General features: G+C 50.3%; 1 protein-coding gene across 2 annotated transcripts in view; it reads left to right on the plus strand.

Annotated features, from left to right (window-relative positions):
• Nucleotides 1-2,178: 2,178 nt before the first annotated feature.
• Nucleotides 2,179-12,455, plus strand: part of PSD2 (pleckstrin and Sec7 domain containing 2) — a 45,425-nt gene continuing 35,148 nt past the window's right edge. For both annotated transcript variants that reach the window (XM_072872481.1, XM_072872480.1), the window contains exons 1-2: nt 2,179-2,699; nt 10,744-11,232. In XM_072872481.1, the coding sequence (XP_072728582.1) occupies nt 2,179-2,699; nt 10,744-11,232 (1,010 nt within the window). The remainder of the gene's footprint in view (nt 2,700-10,743; nt 11,233-12,455) is intronic.

A 12,455-nucleotide genomic window follows, 5' to 3' on the forward strand; every position in this document is an offset into this window, starting at 1 on the left:
CTGCTTTAATTGGTCAGGGGGCACTTCATAAAGAAAGAAGTCAGAAGCCCTTTCTAAGGGTTACTCCTGCACTCGGCTGTTGCACTGCCATGGCTGAAAACCAGGGAGGACCAGAGTGTGCAGAGGGAAGACCACTTGCAGTGATCTGCAAAGAACGGGCAATGGGGTGGGTCTGGGAAACAGCCCGATATGGAGCAGCAGCAGGGTGGCAGGAGATCAGTAGGGTTCTCCCCTCTGGCCTGGGTTTCACTTTCTCTGGTCTCTTGTTACAGGCAGGGATCATGCATCTGTCAGAAGCACCTGGCTGCACCTAGTGCGACAGGTGTGGGGATGCTGAATGCTCTGTAACAGCAGGGGATGCACACGGATGCATGTGGAGAAGAGGTAAAACTTCCAGCATTGCCTGGAGGAGGGACCTGTCCCATCTCACATCTCATGTGCAACCCTCAAGGAGTGTTTCTCCCCAAACCCATCCCATGCGAGACTCTGAACTCCCTGGCCACCACGTCTCCCAGCTGTGGGGAGCAGGACACGGAGAGTGGGCTAGATCCTGGGTCCAAGATTGCCTGGGCTGTGGGACTGGAGCAAAGTCAGCCCAGGACTGGGGTTCCCCTGGGGACCTGTCCTGCTCAGCCAGCAGCTCAGCATGTATCTGTGTGGATCTGTCTGTACCCAAGCCATAAAGGGGTGTTTGGGGTCGAATCCCACCTCTCCCTTGCTCCTTGTCCAGGTGCAGAGGAATCAGCAGCGGGGGGGAGGCTGCTGACATCTCCATGACCTCCACAAGGTGAGGGGTTGTAAGAGCAGAGGCAGCTGCAGCCCAGCACCTTTTGTTACGAAGTACTAGTAGAGCCCTGCACTAGGCAAGCAATTAATGATTTTACTGCTAACGAGAGCTGCAGCTCAGCAAGTCAGAGCACCCAGAGCCCATTGCTGACATCTGGGCACCCTCACAGCTTCTCAGAGGTGATGTATAATCCCTGGTTTACAGAGAGGGAAGCTGAAGCAGGGAGTTTAAATGATCTGCTTGAGATGTGAGGTAGGAACAGAATTAGGGAGAGAACCCAGGAGTCCCATCTGCCTGCTGTAATTGATTAGCCATGCTTCCTGTGCAGGTGAAGACAAATACTGTTTTAAAACAAAATCAACTGTTATCATGCCTCATCCTGAGCCCCATACAGAAACTCCTGCTTCCAGGAGAGATAATTTCTGGTGGCATCATGGTCACTTGACTGCAGCTGCAGGGGTTAAAATGGAGAAAAGCTTGCACAGCACTGGGGGCTACAGCCCATGGCTCAGGATGGTGCTTGCAAGACTGGCACACTTTGCGTTGATAGGCATGTTTACTAATAAGGTGCCTTTTTATCAAAAAGCCACTTGTCTCATTTGGTGCAACACAGTGCCCTTTCCTTGCCCTATAGGGAGAGCATCTCAGGGTATATTCAATAAGGACACTTTTGCCAGAGTCTTAGCTGGCAACTTATGACACCCTTCAGTAGTACTTGTGTGTCAGGAAAAGAAAAGTGTTACTCTGGCAGGCAAGAAGCTCTGCAGAAATGCAAAGTCAGCGGGGAGAATCTCACAGGTTGGCACATCACAACTGCTTAGAAGTGTTTAAAAAAAAAATCACACCTATCTCCTATTTCCCCTATTTCTCCTATTTCTGGCAGGCAGGGACTACTTGGGAATAGGTAGCCAGCCTGGGAAAAGCAGCCATGCCACGTTCCTGTCCCCAGCCCTGGGCAGCTGCCTGCCACAGCTGTGGCACCAACAGCCCGCATGGTACAGGTCCCCTGTGCTTCACACTGGGGCTGTCTGGGTGTTGTGAGAGGAGCAGGAGAAGGTGGGTGCCTGGGCCTCTAATGGCTCAGGACCACAACAGCAGATTTTCCTTTCCAGATCTCACTGTGCTGGGTAACGAGCACTAGTCTTTACAAAAGCAGCAAACCCCAGTATGGTCCTTCCTTGCTTTTATATTGAGGGGTCAAGAGGGGTGGGGGGCATTTTCCTGTGCTCCACTTCAAACTGCTGCCCTTCTGAGCTGCTATTGACAAGTCTGTGCTTTTCTGACAGCCCTCGCGGGTGCTCGTGTCGTGGTTTCTTTTCCATTGTAGGTAGTACCGAGCCTGAGCTGAGCGCAGGGAGGGAGCCTGTAAGCGCTGGGAGAACACGTGGAATATGAGCAAGAACAGCCACTTTCCATGGTCTGCCACAGACTGCCAAGACCTGCATTCCTCGGGCTCACAGCCGGCTGAGCTGGCCTGCAGCGATGGGGACGAGCAGCTCAGCCAGCCTGCAGAGCCTGCCAGCAGAAGAGGCAGCACCTGGGATGATGCTCAACCCTCCCGAGGAGCAGAGGGGGAGTGCGGGGGCCAGGAGGATGAACATCTGGAAGTGACGGCGGAGCTGGGCGAGAGGCAGGGTGAGCAGGGACTGGGGACAGACGCCGCCAGCGAGAGCAGCCTTAAGGACAGGCCAGTGCTAACGAACAGCGTGGATGCAGAGCTGGCCGTGGGGCAGGAGCAGACGCCACTGCAGCAGCGGGACGGTGGTGTGCCCAGCCAAAGCAGCACGGATTTAGGGGAGAGGGGCTCCCCCACCCAGGAGATACCTAGCAACGCCCTCAGCAAGGAGCGGTGTCACGGCGTCCTGGGCTCCTCAGAAGCTCTAAGTGCTGGCGAGCCAGAGGAGCAGCTTGGGTGAGTGTGAAGCCATTGTAACGTCGGCTCAGTGCTGGTTTGCCTGTGTTCTTTCTCAGGCCTCCTTGGTTCGAGTTACTCTGCTCTGTGTATAATTCATCAGTTTAAAAAGCTGCAGCTGCTGTCGTGGCTGACTGTGGCTTTTCACTCTTTTTCTCTCTGGGCTTCTCACGCTACTTTTCGCTGTTACAAATGCAGAAGAGCTGTGATTAGAGCCAGCGTCTGCCCACAGAGTCAGTAAAGCGAAGGAGGAGCTTTAGGGATCTCAAGAGTGCTGGGTGCTGGTTGTGCTCACTTTGGGGGTGTCCCACTTGCAAGTTGGAGATTCAGCTGCAGCACTTACGGAAGAGTTACCCGAGATGATAACTTAGGACAAGCATGACAGCCGGGGGATGATAAGGAGCCAGGCTTGTCCAGGAGCCTGGTATGCCCTGGAAGTCCCTGGCAGCATGGCTTGCTCTGGCAGTCCCTGGGCTAGCAGGTTACAGCTTTTCATCCAAAGGACTGTGCTGTTAGTAAGAGAGGGCAAGACACTGAGCTTTGCTCCCTGCTGCACCTGTGGCAGGTGTTACCAGTGCTTGTGTGACACAGGCGTAGCAGTGAGAGAAGAGAGACATGAGTGTCATCCTGTTCTCAAGTGCCTGAGACAAACCAGCATGTGTGCAATGCCCCGAGGTCTCTGTGTCCTCTGTACTGGCAGCCTGTTTTCATGGGAGAACTCTCCAGGCTGGGGGACGCTCACACCAGTGCAGTGTCCATGGCTGATTTTATGCCTCTGCAATAAATTTATGCCTAGACTCCCTGTGGCTCTGCAAGTTGGGGGCTGAAGGGAAATGACTGGTCACTGGGATGAGGTGGGGTGCTTCCTGTGCCATCCCTGTGGGAGGAGTACAGATGCTTCCCTCTGCCACCAGAAATCATCTAGGGGTCTATATTGTAGCCAGCTGGGTTTTATGGCCACTGTGAATCTTATGGCCCTGCCTACGTACCTATCAGAGCACGGGAGAGATGCTGCAAGCAGGAGGGGGCTGCAGAAAAGCAGCAGAAGTTGTCACAGAGGAGGATGGCCTTCTTAAGATGAGAAGGTGTGAAAGGGACAGGATGGCCAAGAGGGGCCTGTGAATCACCTCCTAGTTTTAGTCCAGTGCAGGCTTCAGGCTGAGCCATTTGTTCAGAGCGCTGTCTGCAGCATAGGCAGGAGTGTCAGCAGAGCTGGGAAGCCACACATCATGTGGGCTGACGACAGGCACCCCTAATTCATTGAATCTCTAGTGTTGAATAGGCTCCCCTATAAAATCTGGTGGTTTGATTTACCCAAGACCCCCAGCAAGAAGGAGCAGCACTGTTTCAACAAGCACAATTGGAAGTATTGAAGAGGAAGAGTGTCCAATGTAGGCTGCTGATGTCCAGAGAGCTAGGGGAGTTCACCCCCAGGCAGGTCCCATGAGCCCTGTAAGCTATGCAGTCAGGTCTTAGATGTCTGCAAGTGCCTCAGGTTGCAAGGGAATCGTATTTGCTTGGTATATGGCTCCCTGGCAGAGATTGTGAGTTCAAGATGAAGCTAAGGGTGGTCAGTGAATGCTGCTTCAATCACTGGAAGTGAAATTATTTTAAGGTACTAGGGCATGAATTGGGAGAAGTGGCAGGCTGAGGATTTGGAGGTGATGAAACCTGACTGGGCTCCACATGCACAGCCCATGATCTTATGCTCTAAACATATTCACTTGGATAGCAAATAAGTCTTTTGGGAAGCTGAATGCACAAGGGACAAGTGACACACTATATTCAAAGGCAGAAGGGCAGCTGGAAAACTTCAGGGACGCAGCTGAAATCTGGGAAACCACTTATTGCCTGGAGATTGGGTTAGCTCATTGTGTTTGAGCCCTTTAGTACTTTGACCACTTATCTTTAGGCTAAATGGCAGAAAAATGTGGCTGGACCAAAACCAGAATGGAGCTGGTCTTTCCTGACCATAGCTGACTGTCTGGCTCTCCTAGATCAATGTGGGTCAGGAGTAACAAAGCTGACAGATGGACCGAGGCACTGAGAAGTCACTGCCATCCTGCATCATCTCTGAGTTTCCCCAGTTCTTTCTTTACTACCCTTCAGTATGTTGCTGTTTCTGTTATGACCCATTCTGGATATAGGAGAACCTGGGGTTTCTCTGTCTCTGGCCTAATGTTTTACTGATGATCAGTCGGCTATTCATTCTTGGGGAGAAAATCACTTGTCATAATCCGCATGTTGGTGCTTATATGATGCATTTTGTCCCTGGATCTTAAAGTACTTTACAAGAAGGGGTGAGTCTTGCTCTTCCCACTTAACCAATGGAGAATTAAGGGGGAAAAAGTCATCCAAGGTCAGCGACTCCATGGTGGATCTGGAGAAAGAAACCTGCTGAAGGTAGGTTAGTGTGTTTATGCAGGAAACAGTTGTTAAAAAAGTCAAGGAAATGAAGCCAAAGCTTTAGTGCTTGTGCTGCAGTTTGTGTTGACTGAATTCCTTTTACCCCCTTTCTAGTTTATCCCATGGCATCCATTGGCATGCCAATATACCATTTGTCAAAGCCACATTTTCTGATCATTGTGGCTATGTTGCCTAGAGGTCTTTCACCTTCCCAGAAGCCGCCAACATTGGCCCTGCTGATCTCAGGGCGGTCGCAGCTCTGCAGTCAAACTGAGAGCTTCACCAGTGAATGATACTCTCTGCTTTCAGCCCCATGAAATCATGCAAAAAGGTCAAACTTGTTAATAGAGGAATCCCCACCTTTGGCTTGTAGACGCATTTCGTACCTTCAGGTTTGGGACTGCTGCCTTTGCCCACACATTTCCTCCCATAGCAACATATCGCCATTGAGCAATTCAAATTCCATTAAATAAAGTTTCAGAAAAACTTTGCAGAAAGCCTGCAGTGCACAGGCAAGAAAGTCCTGATTTCTATCATGTCCTTCTCTGACAGACCTTCCCACTCCACCAACACAGCAAACTAGGTTTTGCTCTATTACAACTAATTAACCAGTGAGAACTGAAATGTAAACAAGTCAGTACATAAAAATCCAGTATGGTTCAGCTGCAATAATAACCAAGTGCATTGCTTTGCATGCCTTGCTGTAAGCAATAAAACAGCATTTCAGAGATGACTTGGGAAAGCAGCACAGGCAATTAGATACAGTGTTACTTCAATACACTTACAAACTTTGTGATTACAATGCAAATAAATATACGGCTCATTATTTAAGTAAAGCAATTGCCTTCCCTGCTGTGTAATAAGTACGCGACACTTCTCTGCGGGGAGGCTATGTCAGGTTCATTCACGAGTGAGGTCCTTCACTGTCTCACACCTTAGCCTGGCTTTGCGTGAATTAGATGCAGTGCTCCGGGACTGGTGTAAGCTGTAGAAAGTCTCTTTGTCCTCCATCTTCTCTGGGACCACACAAGGAGAAATGTGATGTGCCTGACTTGTTGGTGCCCACTGAATCACCGAGGACCATGGCTCCTGCCCTGGTCTCTGCAGTCTGTCCCACACAGCCTTTGCTGGGGCATTTGTAGGGACACAGACTTTCTCACTTTGTTGCCTGCTGTACAAGTTTGGGCTCAAGGGATAAATAAAGGTCTGGAAAATACAAGCTCTATGGTGTGAACAGCTAATGGAGATGACTCTGTTCAGTGTGGTGAGAGAGCAGGAGCTGCCTGGCTTGGGATTATGGCAATGTGGGACCTGCTAAGTAATATCCAGGAGGTGCAGGGCTTGATGGCTCTTGATGGACTTGATGCCCAGGAGCAGCCAGGAGAATACCTACAGGCACATCTGCAGTGCACAACATCCCTGGAAACACATGCTGTGCACCAAACCTCACAGAGACGGGCCAGGGAATGCCCTCCTGCATGGGTGTTTAAAGATGCTGGTGATGGGAGTGAAACACATGCTGGTGATGGGAGTGAAGCGATGCAGGCCAACGGGTGGTGTGATGGCTCTCTTGGAGGACCCAGGGAAACCACAAAGGCCCAGGGTTTTTCCTTGGTGTAGGGAGGACATAGACCCTCTGTAGCAGGGAGGACATGGAAGTTCACTGGGGATGGGGGCTGTTGGAAGAAGTTTGGCAATGGGACAAGCTGCCAAGGCAGGTCCGTAATTCCCATTGTTGGGTGCAATTAAGGCTGTAAAGTCCTTTCTGTCACAAGGGGATGAAGTTTTCAAAGTTCCTCCTGCTTTGTGGAAGGAGGGGATCTTTTCTGTACACAAAGTCATGGCCAGGCACTGCAGTTCATCCTGCAGGGATGGATGGATTTGTAAAGACAAGCATTCCTGAGGGTGAGGGGCCTTTGTGCTGCAGCAGATAGTCTGTGGAGCTGCTGCTGTTTGCCTTGTTTCTGCTTATGTTTGGTTTGCTGCATGGCCAGCTCTGATGAACTGGGTGAGAGTTTTCTTAAGCCATGAGCTCCTGGAATCAAGTGATTATGTGGGTCTACAGATTCATGTAAGCTTTTACCCATGTGGTTGCAGAGCTAGGTTTGAAAACAGCATCTCTGATGGCTCAGAAATCAGAGGGGACTTTCAAAGGGTGCAAAAACTTGTTTGTCAGGGCCTGTCAGGCCTCCTGAACATAGCGTAAGCCATGCATGGTTGTCTTCCTCCTTGCACAGCCCTTCAGGTGGGTCTGTCCTGCTCCCTGCTGCACCAGGATCCCCCGTTCCTGCCGCAGCTCACCAGCCTGCTGGCCTGGCATCCAGCATCATGAAGAAGGGAAAATAGTGTGGCATAGCCACTTCATGGGACTCTGACCTGCTTGGGCTCCTCAGACTCTTGGGACACTGAGAAATAAGAAACCTGAGAGTGCTGATTTCTCCTCTCCTCTTCAATGGCTCTCGCCTTGGCATGTTAGAAGCAGGAACATCTACCTTTGTTCAAATCCTTCCCCAAGTGCACTTTTCTTTCAGGGATGGAAACAAGAAGTCTGGTAGCTGACTTGTGCCCACTCCTCACTGCCACAACGGGGCTATGTGCACCTCTGTCATTGCAGTCTTCCCTCCTTACACTGGTTTTCTGTTAGTTGTCCACTGTATCCCCTCTCACGCTATGACTATCTTTGGTTGTTGTGGATTCTTGGGGTGAGGAGATCCCTGTTGGCAGAGGTTGGCAGAACCTCCTATCTTGCAGACTTGTGTCTTTAAACACACTGGCTCTAGCAAACAACGGTGATACTCTTGAAGACTTCCCTATGTGAAGGGACGCCAGGTCCCATTTTACTGCCTGGAATTAGTGCTCATGTAAATGCTGAGTTCTTGCTGCCTATGCTGATGAGGGTGTTGGAGGACAACTGGTCCATGTGAGCATCACCACTCAGACATGGTGTATCCTGTGCTGCCCATAAGAACTGGCTGCTCCACAAATATGATGATGATGGTTCCCAGATGGGTGTGTTATCATCGGTGGCAAGGTTTACATTCTCTAGCCCTTAGGGCCACTGTGTCCTGAAATGGCCAGCCATCTTCCACCCTGCCTGAGGCATTTTTAAGGGCTAGGGTTTCCAGGAATGGATGACACTACATCGGTATATCTGGGCCAGTAAATTCAGGGCCTTATTAACCTGCTCCCTGCTCAAGAGGCAGCCTTCCCTCCTTGTTAATTGCTTAGCTGTGCAGTGGAAATACAGGCAAATCCCTCCTGCCTTGAGAGAAGGAAGTATGCACCCCAGACCCTGTAACGGTATGAGTAGACCCAGCTTCAGGGCTCCACTGAGCCTCTGCCCAGGCACGGCAGTGATGTTCAGGGGTCCATCTCCACTGTGAAACCAGGGAGCCTGTGCCTGCTGGACAAAATGGGCTGAATGTCTCTGGATCAGGGCATCTGTAAGCTGCAGATAGCTGGGAGCTGGAAGCATGTGGCTGGCTGTGGGGGCTGTCAGGGGGTGGTTGCTTTGCTTTCCCTGTTCTCTGCTGTCTGGTGGTGGAGATGGGATACAAAGCTATACCTCTCTACCTCTCTTTACTTTTGCTATGAGCAATTCCATGGAGTGTGGTGTGTGCCTCAGTTTCCCCACCTAAAAAGACTGAGCTGTTTTGTAAAGTGCATTGAGAAGTGTCCGGACTCCTAGGAGACACTTTCATGGCTCTGCCATGTCTGGCTCACAAGTACTTTGCTGCCTCTGTGCTAGAGACACTACCTCCCAAGCTCCATTTCCAATCTCTTCTGTGCCAGGTGATGTTCTGCAAGGCTGGGAGTGGGCTGTCACTGGCACCCAGTACGAAACATTACTAACAGTAGCTGGATTTGGCCACACACAGGTACAGCATCTCCTTAGCTGGCACAAGAAACTTGCTCATCCCTGATCTGCCCCCAGAATTCATCTCAGGGAAACATAGTCTGCTGCAAGGTGAGGCCATGCTTATTAGGAGAGGCACTAGGCACAGCCATGACGCTGACACAGAGTTTCCAAACTGAGACAACCATAGTGAGGAGGTGCAGTGGGTTGACTCCAGCCAGTAACTGAACACCTATCTTTGCACTTGCTCACCACCCTCCCCTGTGAGATGGGGGAGAGAATCAGAAGAGCAAAAGCAAGAAGACTTTGCTTTTGGTCAAGATGAAAGCAGTTTAATAAGTGAACGAAAGAGAAAAAAACAAACCACCACATGATGCAAAAGCAATCACTCACCACCTCCCAGCAGCAGACTGATGCCCAGCCAATCTCTGAGCAATGGCTGCTTTGAAAGACCAAACCTACTTCTTTTGTTTTTTTTCTGAGAATGACTTTATATGGCATGGAATATCCCTTTGGTCAATTCATGTCAGCTGTCCCAGCTGTGTCCCCTTCCAGCCTCTTGCCTACCCCCAGCTTACTTGCTTAGGAGTGAAAAATAGAGAAAATCTTGACACTGTGCAGTCATGTTCAGCAACAGATAAAACATTGGTGCCCTATCAACACTGTTTTAGCACAAATCCAAACCACAGCACCGTATGTGCGGCTATGAAGAAAGTTAACTCCATCACAGGCAGAGGAAAAGCAGATTACTGTTCCCCTAGCTTTCACCTGTATCACAGCGTGAAATGCCTGGTCTGACAAAGCAAATGACAGCAGCGTCTGCTGGAAGTGGGGAGGCAGGCTTCACTTGAGGAATCCAGGGTATTTTAGGCAGGTCCTTGCAGCCTGGTCTATTCCAGGAGAGACTGGGCTCCCCCCCAGCTCTCCAGGGCTTCCAGCATAGCAGGTGTTGCTGGATTTGGCTCAGATGAATTCTGCCAGTGTGGGTTCGTATTGAGATGTACACTGGAATGAATGCCTCTGCATCTTAAAGCCAAACAGAGTTGAGATTGCTGAAAGTCACCCATGCTTACCTGGAAGCTAGGCTTGTAGGTTCATGCATTTCACAGCCTCCTGTCATACCAGTAATGCTGTGCCTGAATCCCACAGGCTGGCTGTGGGACGCGACATGGAGCCTCCCCTGCCTGGATGTGTGTCCATCACCTTTTACATCCCTCTCAGTGGAGATAAAAATATTTGTAGGGTGCCTTGCGCTTCTAGGGTGCCTCATCTAAGAAAACAAGGCTTAAGTTACAGCATATGAATTGCTCCCTAAAAGCTGCTGCTTTTTCTCTGCTATAAAAGGGATCAAGAACATTTGCTGCCAACATCCAAAGTTAGATGAAATGGCCTTGATCTTAAGGACTTTAATGCTTTTGAAGTAGCCATAATTGGAGCACTTGAAGGAAGGGATAACCCGCAGATTAAATTCATTCTGGCAGTGGATCCTGTGGCAGGTGTCAGATGCAAATGTCTCCAGTTCAGAGGTCTGGCTTTTTACTGGGGCATGACCAAATTAAGGGTTGGCTGGGCCCCTGGGATTGCTTATCATCAAACTCTGCCTTTTTCAGCTCTAGAAGCTTGTAATAAAATTGGGAACCAGGCAGGTTACACCACAGAAAGGTCCTGAGGGCCTATAATCACAGCATCCATTTCTGCCTCTTCTCTTGCCTCCTAGCTCTAAGTGGAACAGTGCAAGCAATTACCTTGACAATATTTTCTACATTTCCCCTTCTGGTCCAGGTTTGCTTCTGGAGATGCCAAGCTGAGCTTCAGTGAGGATGACAAGGAACATTTTCAATTCAAAGACATCAAGGATGGGTTCAGCTCGACCTTTGAGAAGATTGTTGAGTCTGACCTTATGAAGGGTACATACTACAGCAGCTTGGACTCTTTGGACGTCCTCTCTCTCACAGATGAGACAGACAGCTGTGTCAGTTTTGAGGCCCCACTCACTCCATTGATCCAGCAAAGGGTCAAGGAAAGCCCAGAGCTCTTGGAGCAGAAACTGGTAGCCCAGCAGAGAGAAGCCCTTCACCACATGGCTGCTGATAAGAAAGAGCAGACAGCAGCAAAGCCAGTGGAGGGGGATTTTGGGAGCCCTCTCAGGCACTCAATTACCAGCAGCAGGTCGGAGAATGTGCTGAGTCGGTTGTCCTTGAAGAGTATCCCAAATGGGTTCCATTTGGAAGGGTCAGAGGAAGATGCCACCAAGATCATTAACTCCATCAGGTAAGGCAGGCTGGGAATTCCTTGGGCAAAGGACTCATTCTCTTATGGGGTCCCAGTCCAGGAGCAAGGCTCAGAGGACGTGATAGAGATGGAGCTGCTTTTTTTCCCCTTGTGCTTCCTCTCATGTGCTGTGATGGCAGAGAGGCCAAACACCAACAGGAAAAACTTTCCTACCCGTAGGTTAGGACTGCAGCTGGGGACCAAGGTCTCATGGCATTAAACCAGCCAGCTCCCAGCAGGCCTCTGTCTGAGTCCTCCCTGTCCTCAAACCCAGGACCCCAAAGTGCAGGTAAGCTGCAGGGTCCTGTAGGAGCCCTGTGAGCTGAAGAAAAACTAAGGCTCAGCACTTTGTGTTCCCATTTGCTCTGGAGGGCACCACCATTCATTGGGCTGTTTACAAATCCCATCTGTTCTTATAGCAGGCAAAGCCAGGGCTCCTCTGGGCAGACCACTGCCTTGTCTGCCTGACATCTGCAAAAGCCCTTGGCAGGTTGGAGGCAGTCAGGCACACTCCAAAGTCTGCTCTGAAGTGCAGGGGAACCTCAAGGTTTCACTTAGGACTGGGTGCCTCTGTAGAAGCCTCCCCAAAGGTTCTTCTGCGGGCCGTGAGGATACTTCATCCTCTGGACCAGCTCAGACCCAAACCATCGTCACCGGGAGGAAGCAACTCATCTGCAGGGCAGCTCCTTGCATGAGGAAGCCAGGTGATGAGCAGCTAGGTCATGGGAAAGCTGGAGCAAGGCCATATTCCAGCTAGCTATCAGGCCTTCAATGAGTCACACTGCCTAAAAATGTGCAAATAGGTGCCGTAATGCCATAACTGGCCTTGGGCAAGAAAATAAAGAGATGCAGCCCCACCTACATGGTGCCAGTGGGGCTGCTCAGCATGTTGTCTGTAGGAACAGCTGGCCATGATGCCAGCCAGCGGCTGGGAGAGGAGCAGCCCACGAGCAACAGCAGGTCTGCTGTCAGTCCCATTGGCATGATTTGTACAAGTGCAGTTTCTCATCCTTGGCAAATAATCTGAACTGAAAAGCACGCCATCTATCCCTAAGATTTCCTGAATGTCCACAGCTCTGAAAGAGTTTGGTATCCTTTTCCATACGAGCGGAGAGAGAGGAAGCTTAAAAAGGTGTTGCGGCTGCTTGCTTTGAATGGATACCTCCTCATTTCTCAGGGAGAAGTCACCTTCTCTTCAATCTTTTTCTACAAATTTGAAATTA

This window comes from Ciconia boyciana, chromosome 9 (assembly GCF_034638445.1).
Source record: "Ciconia boyciana chromosome 9, ASM3463844v1, whole genome shotgun sequence".
Classification (NCBI taxonomy): Eukaryota; Metazoa; Chordata; class Aves; order Ciconiiformes; family Ciconiidae; genus Ciconia; species Ciconia boyciana.